At 41.5% G+C, this 20,368-nt stretch overlaps 1 protein-coding gene across 2 annotated transcripts; it reads right to left on the reverse strand.

Moving 5' to 3' along the window:
- Nucleotides 1-824: 824 nt before the first annotated feature.
- Nucleotides 825-20,070, reverse strand: LOC142015695 (DPY30 domain-containing protein 1-like). Of its 2 annotated transcripts, XM_074999462.1 has the most exons (7): nucleotides 19,924-20,070; nucleotides 13,586-13,694; nucleotides 7,483-7,638; nucleotides 7,255-7,377; nucleotides 3,800-3,898; nucleotides 2,531-2,632; nucleotides 832-1,531 (listed from the first exon to the last, which is right to left on the reverse strand). In XM_074999462.1, exons 3-7 carry the CDS (start codon nucleotides 7,627-7,629, stop codon nucleotides 1,466-1,468), a joined length of 537 nt encoding a protein of 178 aa, XP_074855563.1. In that variant the 5' UTR covers nucleotides 7,630-7,638; nucleotides 13,586-13,694; nucleotides 19,924-20,070; the 3' UTR covers nucleotides 832-1,465. The 2 variants fall into 2 exon arrangements, with proteins under 2 accessions (XP_074855564.1, XP_074855563.1); XM_074999463.1 differs by lacking the exon at nucleotides 3,800-3,898 and having other exon boundaries at nucleotides 825-1,531.
- Between the last annotated feature and the right edge of the window lie 298 nt (nucleotides 20,071-20,368).

Here is a 20,368-nt window from a genome sequence, read left to right on the forward strand (position 1 = left end):
GACAGGTTTCTGCTCAACTCCTGCTTCAGCATATGAACTGAGCAAGTTAACTAACTAGGACAGACAAGTATTTATTGCATGACTGACCTTTTCCTGTAGGGTCTACATATTTTCTAGCTCACAAAGGGCAGTAGAAATCCTAGAGCTAGCTTTACTACAGATCAATTATCAAGCTGCTAATCTATCCCAAAACACAAACATATCAGTTAAATTAGCCTTATACTGAATTTGTAATGGAGTAATATTTTATATATATTATATATTCTATCTTAACTGATTGTTGATTGCCCAGCTAATCTGTATTGCTACAAGACACTAAGGTGGAAAGAAATGGATTTATTTTATAAGCAAGTGTAATCCAGTTAATCAGTTCTGGTATCCTTCCCAGACAAGTAGTGCCTTATTAGAGCAGGGAAGTTAACACCCTTGACAATCAGCAAGAAACCACCACAATTTCCTCAGGCATAGTAATCTGATTAAGAACAGAAGCCATTTGGATAAAACTTGAAATGTCAAATGTCCAATTCAAACTAAAAAAAAATTGAATGTAATGGTTTTATATATTTCTTTTTTTTAAATGGACATGGTCACCTGGGAATATAAGTAATGAAAAACAGAAAAGACTCAATGTGTAATTTTTGACCAAAAAAAACCCACAGAATTTTGGAAAACCTCATGAGAAAAAGGGAAATTTCTTTGGTCAGGAAATAAGGCTAAGATCAGATATGATGATTATCAGATGTCTATTTGAATTTAATTTTGAAGTCTTTTGATATTTGTTCATTATTAAAAAGAATTCATCTAATATTGTACAATTACATATCACCTTTCATTTGGAAGCATTTTTAATGCTACCCTACAAGGAACTGAGTACTGTGGCTCACATACAGCAAAGCATTTAAGCATCTGTAAAAGTTTTAATACATGAGTAATACCACTTATCCTCGAGACCTGAGATTAAGACTGCTGTTATAAAACTGTACATACAGAAATCACTTCTCCCACTAATGAAATGCAGCTACTTCTGCATGGAGCCATAATCAATTTAATAAATGAAAACAGGAAAATTTCTGAACAAGAACATGAGGATGAATCCCTAAAGTTACTTCTACATATTTAATATTCATGAAGATAAGGATATTGGGTTTGGAGATACTTGTCTGACAGTGTCTTATTTAGTGAACTACACATAACTCAGTATATCAGATTTAGAAGAGATTAATTGTCTCCCCTTGTTTCACTGAAACAAGATATGGTATTTACAACATCATGCATAGAATGAATTCATAATTATTAAGTCAAAATCAATTTTTCCAAGTATTTGAATGATTTTTATTTTTATAATATTCACCTTAGATTAGTTGCCTTAGCACATTTTGTTATCTAACTCTGAAGCCCCCCCAAGTATCACTGATAAATTAATTCCACATATATTAAATACACAATTACAGTACGTCTCTAAAGATCAGGAATCAACTTTCGTATTAGGTAGGTTTTCTTCCTCTGGTTCAGCGGTGAGATTCAATGTAGTCTAAGAACAAGAACAATAATTACTCACCAGCATATTATATTAAAGTTATATTATACTAAATTATATTATTATCTTATATTAAATTATATTATATTATCATATTATATTACATATTCTATTAATTACTCACCAGCATATTAAACAGATATTATAGTAAAAAGTGATACAAACCAAAGCAAACAGAAACAGTGTTTAAATAACCTTCATTTTGATGATGTATTCTCCTATACAGTGACATAATGCTTTAGTTTTTATTCAACTGTAACATCAACATAATCTTGTAAGACTGTATAGAGAAAATTATCTCTGATTCTCAAACTAACAAAGAGCACTAAAGGGTGCAAGTGCATAGCATACTGTAAGAGCAGTGATCTATTTCCATAGTTTTTATGTAAACTCATTGACAATATCTTTGCAGAATGCAAAAAAGAATGTGTCATTACCATTTTCCTCAACTGCTGAAACAGGAGCAAAACAGTTTCAGCAGTTGAGGAAACTATTTCTGTTTTCATGTCTTGGGGAAAATGGGGCAGGGCAAGAGTTGATTAAATTAGCACTTATCACACACATATGATCATAGAGGCAAATGGAGGCAGCTTCTTCACTGGGAATATTCAAACTTTTATTTGGAAAATACCTTGAATGTACAAAGTTCGAAATTTGGAGATTTCCCTTATTACACTGCTGGCTCCACCACTATGTTCCTCAACTGCTCAGACAGTGGCATGGCTGGGGGAAAAAGAGGCAGGGCAAGAGAGTTCCTAGGCTGTGGGAAATGACAAGTTGAAGCTACCGGCAGCCAAAAACCAGAGACAGCATTCTAAAGTATTCTCTAACATGCACTGGGGATCAGGCTCTCTTCAGGAGGTCTGGAGAATATGGCCCACATACTGTCTTTTTGGCCATAATGGAAGTGCTGACAGTCTTAACTATAGGCATCAGTGGGGACACAAATATCTCAACACAAAGATCAGTTACTTTTTTTTTTCTGGTACTTACGTCAGATTGTCCACTCTCATCCATCTCCTCAACTCGTGTCAAATTAGGAGCTCCATATTTATCTGTAAGCTCAGCTAATGTCCTTGATTTCTCCCCTGCTTCCTACAATTCAATCACACAGCTTACTGGTGACCCATTTCTAATTCTGCTACTTTTGTCACAAAGGTATTTACGAATTCTGAAGATATGATAAAGGAAATTTGCATGCACTAAATTAACAAAAATGAACAGATGCCATAGATATCAAAAGTATAGTAACAACACCCCAACACAAATAAATTAAGTATTTAAAGGGTCTATGCATTACTGTTAAGGTTAATATTAGCTAGTATTAGAGGAGCTTGAACAAATTTGTTTTCTTGTAGTACCCTTTTTTCTCTGTTACAAAATTTAATATTTAGACAGTGCTACACTGTCAATACTTTGACAAAATGATCTGAGAAAAATATTCTCCTTTAGATTGTCACACTGGCTGAACCATTCTAGTCCAGCATCTTTGAGACCTGAATGGTGCCCAATGAGAGAATTTGCCAGACCAAAGGGGGTCAATGTTGCCTAACAGCCTTACCACACTTTCACTATTTAATGAGTTCTTAGGAGACATTTAGGGGTAAATTATGGCTAAACAACAGCACAGACCACTGAGAACCAGGATGGATGGCTGTAAACTAATTTTATTGGACTATGAGAAACTTGGCCACATCATGTTAAGTGGTCATCCAGCTAACTAAAATCATGCCAGATCACGACTGTTTCTGGACAAAAGAGTTCCAGATAAAAGGTTCAACCTGTACTAGAACCTAGTCCACCGATGGCTGGATGCAGTTCACCAGGATTAGCCCCTGATGAACCACTGATGCTTTATTTACCTGCAGGGAGTGGGTAAGTTATTCACTTGACCTCCCATTTAAACAGAAGCACTGTCTCATAACAATAACCAAGGACTGCAGCAATACTAAGCAAACAAATACATAGTACTGTAAGCTACATTCTAGAAACATCGTAAAATTATGCTTAAGAGACTTATAATACAAACCAGTGCCTTAACTCGAGAAATCTGAAATGAAACTGGAAGGCTAGACATGCACCCCAGAAATGTTTTTAACAGACTGACAGTTGGTCAAATGTCTGTATGCTAACAGCGTACATACACAATTCCTGCATTAATCAGAGTGGATGTTTGATATCTAAGCATGAATCAGGGAGAGGCTGGTTGGTGATCTGTGATATCAAATTACTAATACTATTATTAACTAAAATTTGTCAGACCTCTTCAGCTCGTTGCTGCAAGGACAGCTCTTCTTCTTTCTCTTTCTCTACCCTTTCTAGTTCCAGCTGAGCCTTCTCATGCTCTCGTTCCAGCTGAGCCTGCAGTCATTTCATAGAAGCAATATAACAAGGAAAAACTGAGGGGGGAAAAAGGCAAACTACAATAGCATGAGCTATGCTGGTGTTGCAGTTTGAAAAGCAGACATTTTCTGTATGTATTTTTTTCTTCAAGAGGCAAGATGCATGAAGTGATATCTTTTCTTAGACCAACTTCTAGTGGTGAGACAGACAAGTTTTTGAGCATATACAACTCCTCAGGTATGTGAAAATTACTTCAGTGTCACAAATAAATACAGGATGGAACAGCTTGTTTACCAATTAATCAATTACAGAAGGAGACATCTGAATTGGAATTCATTTGCAAATTTGACACGTTTAACCTAGGCCTGAATAGATCTCAACTACCTTAGACATTACGGCCGTGTCTACACTAGCCACAAACTTAGAAATGGCCATTTGCATTTGAAATACATATTCAGCGCCTCATTAGCATGCGGGCGGCCGTGGCACTTCGAAATTGATGCGGCTCGTCCAGACGGGGCTCCTTTTTGAAAGGACCCCAGCTACTTCGAAGTCCCCTTATTCCTATGAGCAGATGGGAATAAGGGGACGTCGAAGTAGGCGGGGTCCTTTCGAAAAGGAGCCCCGTCTGGATGAGCCGCGTCAATTTTGAAGTGCCGCAGCCACCTGCATGCTAATGAGGTGCTGAATATATATTTCAGTGCTTTATTAGGAAACTTCGAAATGGCCATTTGCATGGCCATTTCGAAGTTTTTGGCTAGTGTAGACATAGCCTACAAGAGCATCATCATTCTCCTCCAAATATTTCTTCATCAGATTGATTGAATTTAGCAAAGATTTTGTAGCTGGACAGAAGTTTTACATATTAAGTCCTCAAAAAAAACTATAGGGAAGGCTGAGCGGCTTCCCTGAAAAGTCGAGGACATGTACAAATTCAGTTACTATCTCATTTTGATCTTGCTCTTTCTGCCATGCCCAGATAAATGCTGAGTCTAATGTTTGCTTGTTTCTATTTTCTCCTTCTTGTTTTAGTCACGAGTGTCATTTGCACTCCAAATTTTCTTTGATTCAGTTGGCCAGAATGCCACCATTGATGCCATGTCATTTGCAGCACCCACACTCAACTTCCTCCTTTTCTCAATTTTAAAAACTTTTGAATATTTCCTTACATTCTCAATCAACTTCTGATTTTAATTTTCCTCCCATTTTAGTGTGTCACATCTTTAAACCATTATCTGCTAACAGTTTGAAATGTGTACATGATGGGCAAGAGATTCATGAGGACGTTCAGCTATGCATGCACTTCAGGGCTTGCATGCATGTCTGTTTATTGTGTGTATTTTCTAGATTAATATACAGCCTTAACTTCAACAGGCAGCTTTCCTTATACACACAAACTATCGAATTACTTAATACATATAATTTCAGGAAATGTATTGTATTGTATTTTCTTATGAAAATGAGTTATTTTTATATATTTGTATGATACAAAATTAGGATGAAAACTAGAAAAAAAAAGACTACTACTTTTTTGTAAAACCTGAGATTTTTTTCCAGTAAAAACTGGCTTATTCCAAAAATGAAAGGGCTTATCCATCTTGCATTTAGCTGTGACATTCTGGATAAGTTTTCCAAACCTCAAAAGGAGCTCTGTGTAACCTTGAAAGCTTGCCTCTTGCACCAGCATCAGTCAGTCCAATAAAAGGTATTATCTCACCCAACTTACCTCTCTAATATCCTGAGACTCATAGGTCTACTTTTTCTTATAATTTACTTGAAAACGTAAACATACATTAGCTGAAATAATAAGAATGGATTAGCAAGGCTTTTTGATTGTCAAAGAGAAATCAGAATGGAGAGATGAAGACCTTAACCTTCCACATACCCCTTACCATTGTTATTAAAGGCTAAATCCAATGCCCATTTGAAGACAACTAGAACTCACAAGAGTTTTAGGCCAAGATGTTTAAAGGTGTTTAGGTGATGCTGCATTAGAATTCCAATGTCTAACTGATTTTGCAGTCTAAATCTCCTTCCAAAATGGATTCAGGCACATAGGAGTCATTGGAGTGCTGCTCTTTTTAAGATCTCTGAAAGCAAGCTCCACAACTTGTCCATCTCAGTTTTTGGAAGGCACTTCAGATTCTTAAATCATGAGTCAAATATTATACCTATCTTCAGAAATCTCACATTAGTACTTTCTTTGTCTTTTGTTAAATCTGCAGAGAAAGTGTTCTTAAAACAAACATGCTGACTCATCACCTGAGACTGATATAACATGAAATATAAACCAGAATGCAGGTAAAACGCTGAACAGGAGCCATACAATTCTCACCCAAGGAAGTCAGTCACAAATTTAATTAGCCCCTCTTTTTAAAATGAGTATTGTCAGTATGGAAGCATATCCTCTGAAATGGTGGCCAAAGCATAAAGGGGCATACGAATCTTTACCATATCTAGCATCTAAGAACCTTGCAGCTCTGTCTATAAAAGTCACAAACGTATGCTTTTTCTCACTTTCAGGAGACATTGTAAGTAAGAAATGGGAAGCATTATCTTTTGTAAATATAAACAAATGTGTTTGTCTTCATAGCTGAAAAAAGAAGTGGAAGTGCATGGACTTGTATGTAAGAACATAAGAACAGCCATACTGGGTGAGACTAAAGGTCCACCTAGACCAGTAAGTATCCTGTCTTCTGACAGTGGCCACTGCCTTCTGTCAACAAATCCCTGTAATGTAGGCATAGCCCAAGTGATATGACCAACCGGAACATACAATTAGCTTAACAGGGAAATGTAGTTTGCAGTAGGACTTCTTAAATAACATAGAACCCTGAGGAAAGGCTACCCAAACTAAGGCTTCTCTGAGCATCAATAATTTACAATTGGCATGTCAGGCACTAGAGTTCATGGACTGCCCAGTCACTCTCTTGACAAAGCAGACAATCAGAAGCACAGCAAACACAGCTGCCCAGTGTCGACAGAAGGCCCCCGGAATGTCCAGTCAGGCTTTCTGTTGACAGGTCTCTGTCGACAGAGGCGTTCTGTGTCAAGGGGGAATAGCAGAATGCTGTTGACAAAAGTTCTGTCAATTTACAGTCAACAGAATGGCTTGGTAATGTGGATGCTCTGTGGGTTTTATCAACAAAACCCTCTAGCGTAGACATAGCCTTATTATCTAGCAGACCATCTCTTTATACAAGTCACATATAGTGCTCCTATGCCACTTTCTTGTCACACCATTACACAGACCTTTGTAATACATCACCCATAAGATACATACTTAGGTTGGTTCTGATGTTATAAGGTATCGAGCCAAGTATTATTAGCTAGAAATTTTAACTATTTTTACTACCAGCTATATTTTGTCATACCTTCTGCTCCTCTGCAAGTTTCTGCTGGATCATGAGTTCTTCTTCCTTCATTTTTTCTAACATTTCCAGTTCTTTCAGGGCTTCCTCACGCTCTTGCTCCAGTTTATCCCTCTCCTGCTTCCTCTGTCATTGCATGATATTTACAAATCAGAAAAAGTTAATTAACTATATGGTCATTAAAGTTTGTGAAAGAGTAATAATAATCATTTTAAATGCAAAGAGATACACCTGTTGTTCTTCATCTAAATTTCTCCTGTATTTGTAAATCCAGTATGCCAGGTACTCTATCGGGTCTATGGGCCGATTCTCTACCACCTCTGCAAGTCCCTTTGCCAAGCATGTCCCCAGGCATCTCTTCAGGTATTCAGACTCCATTTACACCTCCTGAAAATGCAAACGCAAGAGATATCAAACAATAACTTAAACTACAAAATATGTTAAGAATTATTGACTAAATTATATTAAATGGTCTGTTGCAAATAGGTTAGCCAATGAACATACAGTAAACTCTTTGATATCTGGCATCAACCGGACTGGGAGGTTACTGGATAATCAAATATTCTGGATAAAAGAGAGTTTAGTACTCATGCTGGGTAGGTGTGCAGAGGACTCTGCCATCTGCACTCACACGCAGCATGGAGGGATGCAGGACAGTGCTGAGTGGGATGCACCCCCCGAGGGGTGGGGCTGTACACAAACTCCAGCTCCCTGTACTTTTCTTCCTGGCTCTGTGCTCTGCTGTATGATGGCCATGGGTTTGGGCAAAATGAGGCAGGTTTGCAGCTGCCACCTCCCACCCCAGGGCTTTGCAAAGCCCTCCAAGGTGGAGCCTCATTGTAGAGAAGGAAAGGGGTGGCACCGCAGGGCGAGCTGCAGCTGACTCAGGAGTGTTTCCTGCCCCAGCTGCCACCTTTCTCCTTTAAGAGCAGGCAGCTCCCTGCGCAGCCTGCACTGACTGGCGGCAGGCAAGCATAGTGTTCAGAGGAGAGAGGTAGTGCCTCTTATCTATTTAAATTGTTGCTAACTACATGATTAATTGGGCTAGATTAAGCATGTCTTTTTAGTTTCTTTAGGGAACAGGATGCTGAGACATGTAAGGTTTGTCAGTTACCATATAAATGTCCCTCTAGGAGAGCCACTTCCAACTAAACCAGTGAGATTTTATTGCTGCCAGCTTATTACAATGTATCTTGCAGCCACCGCCAGGGGACGGGGATGGAGAGAGCATGAGAATTATGTCGGTTATTTGAAAGTGCTGGTTACTCAAATACCAGTTAAAAAAAGAGTTTTAGTTCTTTTTCCTTTTTAAGAATGCTTGGTGAAAACACTGTGCATTGTATAAACACGTTATTTAGTTGACAGTGCACTAGGCTGGGAGTCAGGATTCCCAGCTCTGCCAACACCTGTTGAAAAGGTCATTGCCTTAATTCCCTTCTCACTCCTTTGTCTGTCATGCCTATTTAGGCTGCAAGCTGGTCTAAGCACAAACTATCCTTCACTGTGAACAATGCCTAGCACAAGAGCTTCCAGTCAGAGTTGGGGACTATATGCACTATAATATTACTAATAATAAATACCAATTTGCTCATTTTAGCAGTGTTCACAATTCAGAAAAAATTTATCACAGTTCGTGAACTGCTGCAATGTATATTTTCTATTAATATTTTATGACCTACCCATGTAAGTCACAAGGTATCATGTCTGTTCCCTGATCAAACAGCCTAAGCTTTATAAATTGAAATTTGTTTTTCTGTTCACAAATTGTCTATAAATATTTTTGTCAAACTAATGCAAGAATAATTAAAGCAGCTTTGCAAAATGTCCACCAAAGTAGGCTCAACACAAATACTCTTGTAAACAGATTTGTTCATGCGAGGATAGGTGAGATTTCTTGCAAACAAGAATTCTTGTGAATACAAACATGTTTTTTCTGTGGACAGGTGAATAGTACTCAATCAAAACAAACTGGTAGATTATACTGACAAAAAGCTTCATTAATGCTGTTTTACTCTCAAAAAAACATGCACGTCTGATGTATTTTAATCAAAAAATGAAGTGAGCAGTACAGTATGGTTTGACTAAAACAAGACAAATCCCCATCCTGTGTCTAACCACAAGACCATCATTACTAAAACCAAATAATTTCTCTAATTTACAAGCAGGCATAGGCAAAACCTGGAAGTTGGTATGAACTTATGCTGCCTAAAAAGTACTTGACCCCAACTTTAGAAATATTTTCCTCTGCCAAAAGAGCATGAATCTGCCAGATATTTTGAGAATAGCCATCATTCACCAGGCATTTTTCTCAACTACTTTAGGTACTAATTATAATTTATAATTCTTCTGTCTTCTGATTATATGTGAAGAATATTAAAAACAGATCAGAAGAGACTTCCCATGGCTCATTGAAATTAAAATATCTGATTTGCTATTCATTCAGATTGTAAAATAATATAAGTTGTACTTCTAAAAACCGGGATTCTCTGGTCCAGCAATATCCGTGAGACCAGAGAACCCCATGCTGGAGCCTGCAGCAGTGGGGACACGGCCAGAGATGGAGCCTTCAGTGGTGGCTGCTTGGCCATGGCTGGTGCTTGAGCCTTCAGCCGGGGCTGGAATCAGGATGCAGGTAGGTGGGGGCCAGTGGCAGGGGACTTTCCCTAGTCCAGCAAATCCCCTCCTTGAGGACTGGTCAGGTCCCAAGGGTGCTGGACCTGGGAGGTCTTAATTACTTCTCAGAATACACATGTTCTCCAGTCTAGTGAAGCACCAGCATCATCGATAGTTATATGGATAGTGAAATAAAAACAAGCTTTAAAATGCATTGTTATTATATTCTGTTTATCTGAGACCAGATTCCAAAAATCTTACTTATGTTGAGCATAACACTTCTCTACAAAAAAGTCCTATTGACCTAATTGAGATTATTTCGTGAATAAAATATTACCCGACATAAAGGTGTCAGAATCTATGTTGTTGTACCAATTTCCTTGCAACGTTGCAACTTCTTGAAGAGCATTATAATTTCAGTTGCAAACATTTTTACCAACCTTTCTAACTACACTAGATATAAGGAAACAATAAACTCTCTTAAAAATGGCTCATTGTCAATTAATTTTATAGAACTTTAGATCAATGGTGGACAAACTGCGGCGTGAAGGCCACATGAGGCCCATTGGGGTTTGTAAAACAGATTTCTTGGGGGGAAAACACCCACTTTGTCAGATGCAGGGTCTTCTGACAAAGTTGGTTTTTGCCCATGAAAGCTTATGCCCCAAAAATATCTGTTAGTCTATAAAGTAAAGTGCCACAGGACTTCTCGTTGTTTTTCAGGATACAGACTAACATGGCTACCCCTCTGATAATTAGGGTTTATGGCCCACAAGACTTTTTTAACTGTTGCCCATGCACAAGTTACCATATGCTACTGGTTTTCATCCAGATTTTTTTTAAATCAGAAGTGACTTGCATTTAAAGCAAGGGCACAGGAACTTAGGTGAGTGTTTATTGCACACAAAATTCACTGTGAGAGCCATGCATTCCCCCTGCATCCAATCAAATTTACTGTTCAATCAGCACACCCCACAAATTCTAGGTACACAAGTGCAGTTAGCAAATCTACCCTATCCTGGGAGACTTGCTTGGTTATGATAATCTAGTGGCTCACTGAGATGATGGAGTGCCACTCACGAGACCCACTCACTACCCTAGGTTTCCCCTCACTGCTTTCGATGATACATATAACTCACCTAAGAACCTGACAAATGTATTAGGTCATGAGCTTTTGTGCGTAAAACCAACTTCATCAGATGAGTTGGAGTAGAAATTGCAGATCCAGGGCATATATTGCAGCAAAATACAAAAAAATTTACCTGTCACTAGTAGGACCAAATTAAGCTGGATATATCTCACTCATAGCATGTGATATAGAAATGTGAATATCAAAGGTGGGGAAATTGCCCTTGTAATGCATTAATCAGTTAAGATTTTAATTCAAACCTAAGCTGATGATGTTAAATTTGTAAGTGAATTCTAGTTCAGATGTTCCCCCTCTGTAATTAGGTGATAATATTCTTTAGAATAGCTACATTTAAATCCATTATTAAATGTCTGGGACAGCCATGTCAAACACCCTGCCAGGGGGCCACATGCGGCCCTACCACATTTTTTGGGTTCTGCAACTAGATGTTAATGAAACACATAAGTGCAGCCCACCCAGGCACTCACGGACAGCCCAAGGAGCCCCCTGCTGCTCATGCGTGCCTCCTCGGGCTGCCCATGTCAGGCACGTGCCTATTAAACCCTTGTTGTCTCCCTGGGGTTTTAATAGGTATGGGCTGGACACGGGTAGCCTGAGGAGGCAGGGGGCAGGACAAACATGTATCATGGCCCCTGTGGCCACTGGTCCAGTCCCCTTCTTTCTGCTGCTGGAGGCTGCAAGCCCCTTGTGCAGCTGGTCTGCTTGTGCCAGAGATGCTGCGGTGCCCTCTTGGAACTTGGCTGTCATTAGTGATTTTGCAGGGAAGAAGCCCAGAGACTGCGGAGACAGGAAAGACTAACCCCCTGAGAATGAGCTGCTGCATGTGAGAGGTTGGTAGAAAGGGGAAGGCGGGGTATTTTCTGGTTCTGCAGGGGAAAAGCAGGTCCACGCCACTGTGTTTGATGTGCCCTGCTCCCTGCTCTCAGTGCTACAAACAGAAAAGGGAAAGAAGGTAGGAAAGGGGGGAAAAAAATGTTTGTGCAGGAAAAAACACCTGGAAAGCAGCTGTAAAGAAGAAAACACATTCAGACAATCTGCAAGAAAAGTGGGGGCTTGCTCCACCTGCCACTTGTGCCGGACAGGAGGAAGGGGTGCTCTTTCTCCTTCGAGGCTTGTGGAAGCTACACGTTTTCTAAGAGCTTGGGAGCTGGATGGGACTGGCTGGCAGCTTTCTCAGGCTGCTGCTTTTCGGGTCAAGTGTGTTCCCAGTCCCCGACCCCCCCCGGGGAGCTAGTGCATGGAAAGGGGGCAGTACAGATGTCTAGGAGCCAGGCATGGTGCAATGGGGGCTGCACTATTTGATTAACCACTGTTTATAGTTGTTTCTATCAACAAAACAAGTTATGTATCATATAAAAAATTAAAGTTCCTTAAAATTATATTTAAATTAAAATTGTTATATATGAGCAAATAACAATTTTACACATCATATTTTATGAACTATTAATAAAATTATAAAACAACAAAATTAGTATTAAATTTCTCAGTTAACATGATTGTATTATATTCAAACAAAACCTGAAAAATATTATAAAATATACCTAAAACATAATATACAGTAATAAATAATTACAACTTTCCAACAGAAGTACATTTTCCTTGGTGGCCGTGAAAGCTATCAGTTTTTGTTTGTGCAGCCCTCAGTAGGCTTTGAGTTTGACATTCCTGGTCCAGGAGGTATCTGCATCTATGGATGTGAATGTGGATATCTGAAGCTCATTTTGCAGATACAGACACAGATACAATTCTTTAATCTAGAAATCTGCAAATTTGTGCCTATCCACACTATACCTACAAGTATTCACATCCACAGATGTCATTTTTGCAAACTCAGATGCTGACACAGGCAGGACTATCTGAACTTCCCTCTCCAGCAACATCCATGGTCCAGCACCAATGGGTGGTCTGGAGTTGGAGCATTCACAAGGAAAATCTAGGGGCCCCATACTCTGCAACTCCTCTACCACCATCCCAGAGCTTCTGGAGTGCCACAAATAGTTCATCTGTAGAAATGATGCTCAGTGAAAACGTGGGAGGAGCAGAGATAGAGGATACTTGGTGAAAGAGACAGGCCTGTGCTGCAGTGCTGTACTCCCAGTTATGGGACTCTAGCTGCCAAGATGCACTCCCTGGTCTCTACTACACTCCTGTCAGGTCCCAAGGATGACAGAATGGGGAGGTTCAACATGTAGTTGGTTAACATAGTCTAACTGTAGTAAATATTCATTTATCTCTAGTTACTGTAGTACATGATCACAACTTTTCCTTACAGTGCTAATTCTTCTAGCTCTAATCAAATGCAGTAGTCCCAGTTAGCTATTTTCTGCCCCAAGTATATACACGTCACTCAATTATACGCTGATTCAAAGAGAATCTAAAAGCTACTTAGAATTTCAATATTTTTTCTGTATGATCTATTTAAGAAGAAAACATCTTATCTAAAGACTATAAAACAGATAAAGGAAATGAGACCATATGCTCTCTGTTTAGATCTTACTTTCTGTCACCTGGCAATATATCAGTGTTTTGTCACAGTCTACCTCCACAGAAGGTTCAATACCTTCCCCTCACCTCAAAGGATTCTGCAACCCTCTTCAATACTCTTCAAGCATATTTATATTCTTGGTGTAGTTTTTGCACTTCAGTTTTGAGATGCTTTATTTTCTTGTTTAAACCATTTCTAAAACAAAAGAAGAATTAGGTATGAATTAAGTTTAAATAGCATAAACGGCCACATATTTCAGCATGTCTCCTTTGCCACTCAATAGACTAAAAACATATTGCCTCAAATTGCTAAGTTTTTGTCTCCCTATGGTCTCATACCAGCTTTCTTTTTATGTATTTAAATACAGATTCTGATTTGAATTAACTATGCTAAATGTTAAACATCTGCCTAAGAGTCTGCATTATCAGCACTTAATAGACTACTATTATTACAATATCATGTGCATAATCTGTCAGGTCAATGATGATGTTTCTATCCTATCACTTCATGTGGATTTTGGAATGACTCTGAAGACCAAAGCATGAGGTAATAATATTATATTATAATAATATTATAATGGTAGTCTATCGATCCGATGATGACAAATCTGTGCAGATCATCTGTTATTAGTCTCATGGTGTGCCCTCTGGTGACTGTATAAGCCAATTCTAGAGGTGAACATTTTGCCACAGATGGTGCATGGGAAGTTCGCAATCAGTGGGTTGTGCATTGCTGATGCTCTGTGACGTCATTCGCGTGCCTCTTGTAGATGCCAGCAGCGGTCTTCCTCAAAGGCAATGCAGATATTTCTGACTGTTGCACGCCACTGTGTTCTGTCACTGGCAGTGTCCTCAAGGTCCCTAGGTTTGATACTACCGTACTGCAGATTGGCTTTGGTGGTATCCTTGTAGCATTTCTGTGGACGACCTATATGCCGGATGCCCTGGGAGAGTTCACCATACAGAAGCTGGCGAGGGATTCTGTTGGCATCCATGCGGCTGACATGACTGGTCCAACGTCGTTGTGACTTCATAATCATCATTTCGATGCTTGTCATCTGGGCTCTCTCGAGGACTTCAAGATTGGGCACTTTGTTTTGCCAGCAGATCTTCATGACGTTACGGAGGCAGCGCATGTGGAATGCTTCGAGCTGCTTGATGTGATGCCTATACAGTGTCCATGTTTCGCACCCGTACAAAAGAGATGAGAGGACAACAGCTCTGTACACAAGCAGTTTTGTTGACATCCGGATGTTGTGGTGGTTTAGAACTTTGACATGCAGACAGCCAAGTGCCTGGCTTGCTTTGGATATTCGCGCGTTGCTCTCATTATCCAGTGATCCATCACTGGATATGACACTACCCAGGTATTTAAAGTTCTGCACTACTTTAAGCTGAGTGCTGTCAATGGAGATACGCGGGACAGGAGCATTTGATCCAGGTGCAGGTTGATGGAGAACTTCTCTTTCCGAGACTGATAGTTAGTCCGAAAAGTTGCGCGGCCTCAGCAAACTTGCTGACAATGTGCTGTAGATTGTTTTCAGTGTGAGCCATAAGGGCACAGTAGTTGGCAAAGAGAACCTCAGAAAGGAGTTTCTGCACTGTCTTAGTCTTTGCATTCAGGCGACGGAGGTCAAAAAGTGAACCATCATGCCGGTATTTCAAATATATAGCTCGGTCCAGATCTTTCATTGCATGGTTAAGGATGCATGCAAAGAACAGGTTAAATAGGACAGTAGCGAGAATACATCCTGGTTTCATGCCATTGATGATGTTGAAGGGGGCTGATGTGGCTCCATCAGACAGTACTTCGCTTGTCATGCCATCATGGAAAAGGCGTATAATCTGGACAAATTTTCTTGGGCAGCCAAGTCATATTAGAATGGTCCAAAGGGCTTCCCTGTTGACGGTATCAAACACCTTTGTCAGATCTATGAAGACAGCATACAGATGCATGTTCTGTTCAATGAACTTCTCTTGTATTTGTCTGATAGCAAACACTAGGTCAACTGTGCTCCAGCCAGGTTGAAAACTGCATTGACTTTCAGGTAGATATGCCTCAGAAATACTGGCTGTTAGGTGGTTCAAGATGATGCGGGCGATGATCTTCCCTCCAACGGAGAAGCGGGATATGCCTCTGTAGTTTCCACATTCTGCTTTGCTGCCTTTATTCTTGAAAAGGGAGACAATAATAGCATTGTGGAGGTCCTGTGGTATGTTTTCATCCTCCCAGATGCTGATGATCACGCTATGGAATGCTGCTAGTGCTGCTGGACCTGCCGCTTTATATACCTCTGCTGGTATCCCATTTTTTCCAGGAGCTTTTCCTGAACTCATCTGGCTAACAGCTTTCTTAATCTCATCTATAGTGGGCAGAAATTCAAGATCTGTCAGGACGGGTTGTTGTGGAATTTCATTGAGGATGTTATTATTCACAGTTGATGGTCTGTTAAGGAGGTTACTAAAGTGTTCTCGCCATCTTTCGTTGATGCCCTCTTTGTCTTTGATCAGCGTTGTGTTGTCTGATGAGAGCAATGGGGTAGTCCTTGGTTTATAAGGTCCATAGACAGTCTTAATAGCACTAAAGAACATTGTTGAGTTGTGGGTCTCAGCATAGTGCCCAATTTCTTTGGCTTTGCTCTCCCACCAGCTGTCTTGTATCTGATGGAGGTCTTTCTGTGTTTTGCTCTGAAGGTGCTTGAAATGGTCCCATTTGGAGACTGAGGAGTGGTCATTCTGCCATTCAATAAAGGCTTTTCTCTTTACTTCCAGTGCTGAACATATTTCTTCTTGGTTCTCATCGAACCAATCCTGATGTATTCTTCTCTTTGGTCCAAGCCATGTAATTGCCGTGTCAGTCACTGTCTGCTTGAACTGATCCCACTTTCCGGTTACTGTACCGATCAGTTGACCATGGGATATTAATTTGTCATTGAGACTCTTCTGAAAATTGTTGAAACACTGAGCATCCTTCAGTCTGGCTATGTTAAAAGCAGGTCGCACACGCTTAAGGCATTTGTGCCAAGAGGGAGCGATGTAAAGTTGAAGAGACATCCTGACTAATCTGTGATCTGTCCAGCACTCTGCGCCTCGCATTACTCTGGTGATCAGTACGTCTTGGATGTCTCACCTTCTGACAATGGCATAATCTATCAGATGCCACTGTTTAGACCTAGGGTGCATCCACGTCGTTTTGTATTTATCCGCTTCTCGGAACAGAGTGTTGGTAATAGTCAGGTCATTTTCAGAACAAAGGCTCAAAAGGAGTTTGCTGTTCATTTTGCCTACACCATGTGGCCCGATCACTCCTTTCCAGTTCTCCTTGTCAGCCCTGACTTGGGCATTGAAATCTCCAAGCAGAAGTAGTTGTCTGTTGCAGGTGTGGCCTTGATCAGTCTGTCGAGATCTTCATAGAATTGTTCCTTTGAGTTGTCAGGGCAGTTAGAGTGGGTGCATATGCAGTGATGATGGTGGCATGACGTTTGGCATTTAGTGGGAAGCGTAGTTTCAGCAATCTTTCATTGATACCCACTGGAAGGTCTGGGAGTTGATGCATCAGTGAGTTTTTTATTGCCAGACCGACTCCATGTATTCTATCCTCTGTCTCAGTCTTGCCCTTCCAAAAGAAGGTATAACCACTTCCTGGTTCACTCAAGAAACCTTCCCCAGCCAACCTTGTTTCACTTAATGCTGCTATATCGATGTTATAGCAGGCTAGTTCATGAGCAATGAGAGCTGTCCTTCTCTCAGGTCTTGCAACAGCTTCTCCATCCATGAGAGTATGAACATTCCATACACCAACGGTAAGTTTTCTCAAATTTTTCTTTTGGTTTCGACCGCAAGTAGGGTTGAACTGCCAGACCTGGCTTGCTGGTCAGTTGTTGTAGGGCAGGCAATTTTTAGGCCACCTTTTCTAGGCCCCTCCCTTACTAGGGTGAGCAGTGCTGTCACATAATACTAATATCCTCATTCAGTACTTTTTTTGTGCTTCTACTTGCTGTTACTGAGTATCAGCACTTCAGCAACCAAGCCACAGGATTGGCTGGAGCAGGGGGAGCAAGGAGCCAGGTGAGTACCAGCTCCTCTTTTTTTTATTTTTTAATTTAAAAAAAAAAAAAAAGCATTGTCCTGGTTTTGGGATTTGTATGTGAATGTTGAAGACACTGTCTCAGTCCACAACACTTTGGAAGCAACAAAAGATCAAAGGAAAAAATAACAGCTTGAACATCCTTTTATTTAGAGTAGTCATTAATGGCTCACAATCGTGCTGAAAGGGAATAACAAGTAGGATTCTGCAGGGGTGTGTTTTGGGCCAGGTTCTGCTCAATATCTTCAACAACAATTTAGATATTGGCATAGAGAGCATGCTTAATAAATCTGATGATGATACCATACTGGGAAGGGTTGCAAATGCTTTGGAAGATAGGGTCATAATTCACAACGATCTGGACAAACGGAGAAATGGGCTGAGGTAAATAGGATGACATTTAATAAGGACAAATGCAAAGTACTCCACTTAGAAAGGAATAATCAGTTTCACACATACAGAATGGAAAGTGACAGTCTAGCAAGGAGTACTACAGAAAGTGATCTAGGGATCATAGTGGACCACAAACTAAATATGAGTCAGCATTGTGATGCTGTTACCAGAAAAGCAAACATGATTCTGGGATGCATTAACAGGAGTGTTGTGAGCAAGACATGAGAAGTCATTCTTCTGCTCTACTCTGCACTGATTAGGCCTCAATTGGAGTATTATGTCGTTTTGGGCACTGCATTTCAAGAAAGATGTGGAGAAACTGGTGAAGGTCCAGAGAAGAGCAATAAGAATGATTAAAGGTCTCGAGAATATGAGCTATAAGGGAAGACTGAAACAACTGGGCTTGTTTAGTTTAGAAAAGAGACCTCTGAGAAGGGACATGATAGCAGTTTGCAAGTACCTGAAAGAGTGTTACCAGGAGGGAGAAAAATTGTTCTTTTTGGCCTCTGAGGATAGGACAAGAACCAATGTGTTTAAACTGCACCAAGGGAGGTTTAGATTGGACATAAGGAAATACTTCATAAAAGTCAGAGTGGTTAAACATTGGAATTAATTGCCTAGGGAGGCTGTAGAATCTCTAGCATTGGAGATATTTAAGAGCAGGTTAGATAGACATCTATCACGCACGGTCTAGATGGTACTTGGTTCTGCTGTAAGGGCAGGGGACTGGACTTGATGACCTCTCAAAGTCCCTTTCAGTTCTAGTGTTCTGTGATTATATTATTTTTAATATAAAACTTAGAACTCAGAATGAATTTAGCTTTTTGCAATCATCTGCAAAATATCAGGGTTTTTTGGGAACTTTTAGTGTGCACTGGCTTTTCTGATACAATTGAAGTAGGGGGCCAGCCTAGAAAGCAGTGTATGCATTATAGTGCACAATTACAAATACTCAAGCACCATAAAACAACATTAAAGACCTAGTCAACATTTTATTTAGGCCTGGAGTGTTTACAGTGAGGTCTGTGATGCACTAAAATATCATTTAGGATTGTTCTCTTTGTGTAAATACAGAAGGAGGACAAAATAGACCATATGGCAGCCTTTCATGCTGGTGAATGGAGACAAAATGCAACTTCTATACATCTTTCCTGGAAGATGCAAATTGAAGCAAAACTATGGCTGAATGTCTTTGTATTTTGATTTCCAACAGATGTAGAAGCCCTCCCACTTTACAGGTCAGCCTCCTGACAAACAGCTTTGGAGCTATCCAACTTGGGCATCCTGGGTTTTCAGCCTATGGATCCCAGAGCACACACTACAGAATATGCTTAAGGTTTCCAAAGGGGTCCATACCGCCACATGAAACATGTCAGTGATCCATGCACCAAATGCTGTCGAAAACAACTAGTTTCTATGATTTGCTATGAACCCACATGGTGATCCCAGTGGGGAAAGAGGGGAAGCTGCTGAAGGGGGCCAACAGCCCTGCCAGGTCCCTGGGAAAGGTGAGAAGGGTCAGTTCCCTGTGCCCAAAAGGGGTGGGGCTTGGCATGAAGGGGAGGAGCCAGGGCCTCCAGCTTGCTGCACCCGCCTCCCCCGCCTGGACCGCGCCTGAGGTGCTCCAGCAGCGATTTAAAGGGCAGTGACAGAGCAACGGGGCACCCCGCCCGTTGGCGGGCCGGTGGGAGCCGGAACCTGGCTATACACCGGACGGCACAGAGGCCAGGAGCGCGCTGAGGCGGCCCCGCAGACGGACGGGAAGGATGAAGCAGCCCGCGCGACGCACGGCTGCCGGGCCTCGTCCGCCGGGCAGAGTCACCCGCACGGCCCTGCGCCCTCTACCCCAGAGGAAGGCGATCCGGGCGGCCGCGGCTCCCCAGCGCGCGCCCGACTCCTTGGGGAAGACAAGGCCCAAGCGCCCCCGGCCGCCTCAGAGCCCTACCGGGTGCCTCCGCCGGCAGCAGCATACCAGCCAGCCCAGACGGCACGCGGGACTGCGCCGGCAACGCGCGGCGGTCGAACGAGAAGCTGTTGCTCAGGCGCGCGCGGACTCGGGAGCGTCCAGTCGCTAGGCAGCGGGAGGCGGTGTGGTGGGGCTGTCACGTGATAAGGGGGCGGGGCACGGGCCGCCGGGCCATTGGCCGTGGGGCTGGTCTGGCGCTAGCCTGTCCGTGGGTGGGGCTCCAGGGCGGCCAGGCCCTGTCAGGACTGGTCCCAGCGCCGTGGGGTGAGTGATGGGCGCCCAGCAGGAATCCTGTAAGTGGTGATCAGCGCCCTGGCTGCGGCTTGCAGGCACCCACGGGGAAAGCCCCGATCTGATGATGCAGAAGATCCAACAACCTCAGTGACTCGGGCTGTCCGGCTCCCACTCGAAGACGCTGCAGCCT

The sequence above is a fragment of the Carettochelys insculpta genome, chromosome 7 (assembly GCF_033958435.1).
Source record: "Carettochelys insculpta isolate YL-2023 chromosome 7, ASM3395843v1, whole genome shotgun sequence".
Classification (NCBI taxonomy): domain Eukaryota; kingdom Metazoa; phylum Chordata; order Testudines; family Carettochelyidae; genus Carettochelys; species Carettochelys insculpta.

Coding starts and splice junctions, on each gene's coding strand:
- LOC142015695 (XM_074999462.1), bottom strand. CDS start 7,629: ATGGAGTCTGAATACCTGAAGAGATGCCTGGGGACATGCTTGGCAAAG. Junction 3,899..7,254: donor AACTTGCAGAGGAGCAGAAG/GTATGACAAAAT, acceptor AAATGACTGCAG/GCTCAGCTGGAACGAGAGCA. Junction 1,532..2,530: donor ATGAGAGTGGACAATCTGAC/GTAAGTACCAGA, acceptor TCTTGTTCTTAG/ACTACATTGAATCTCACCGC.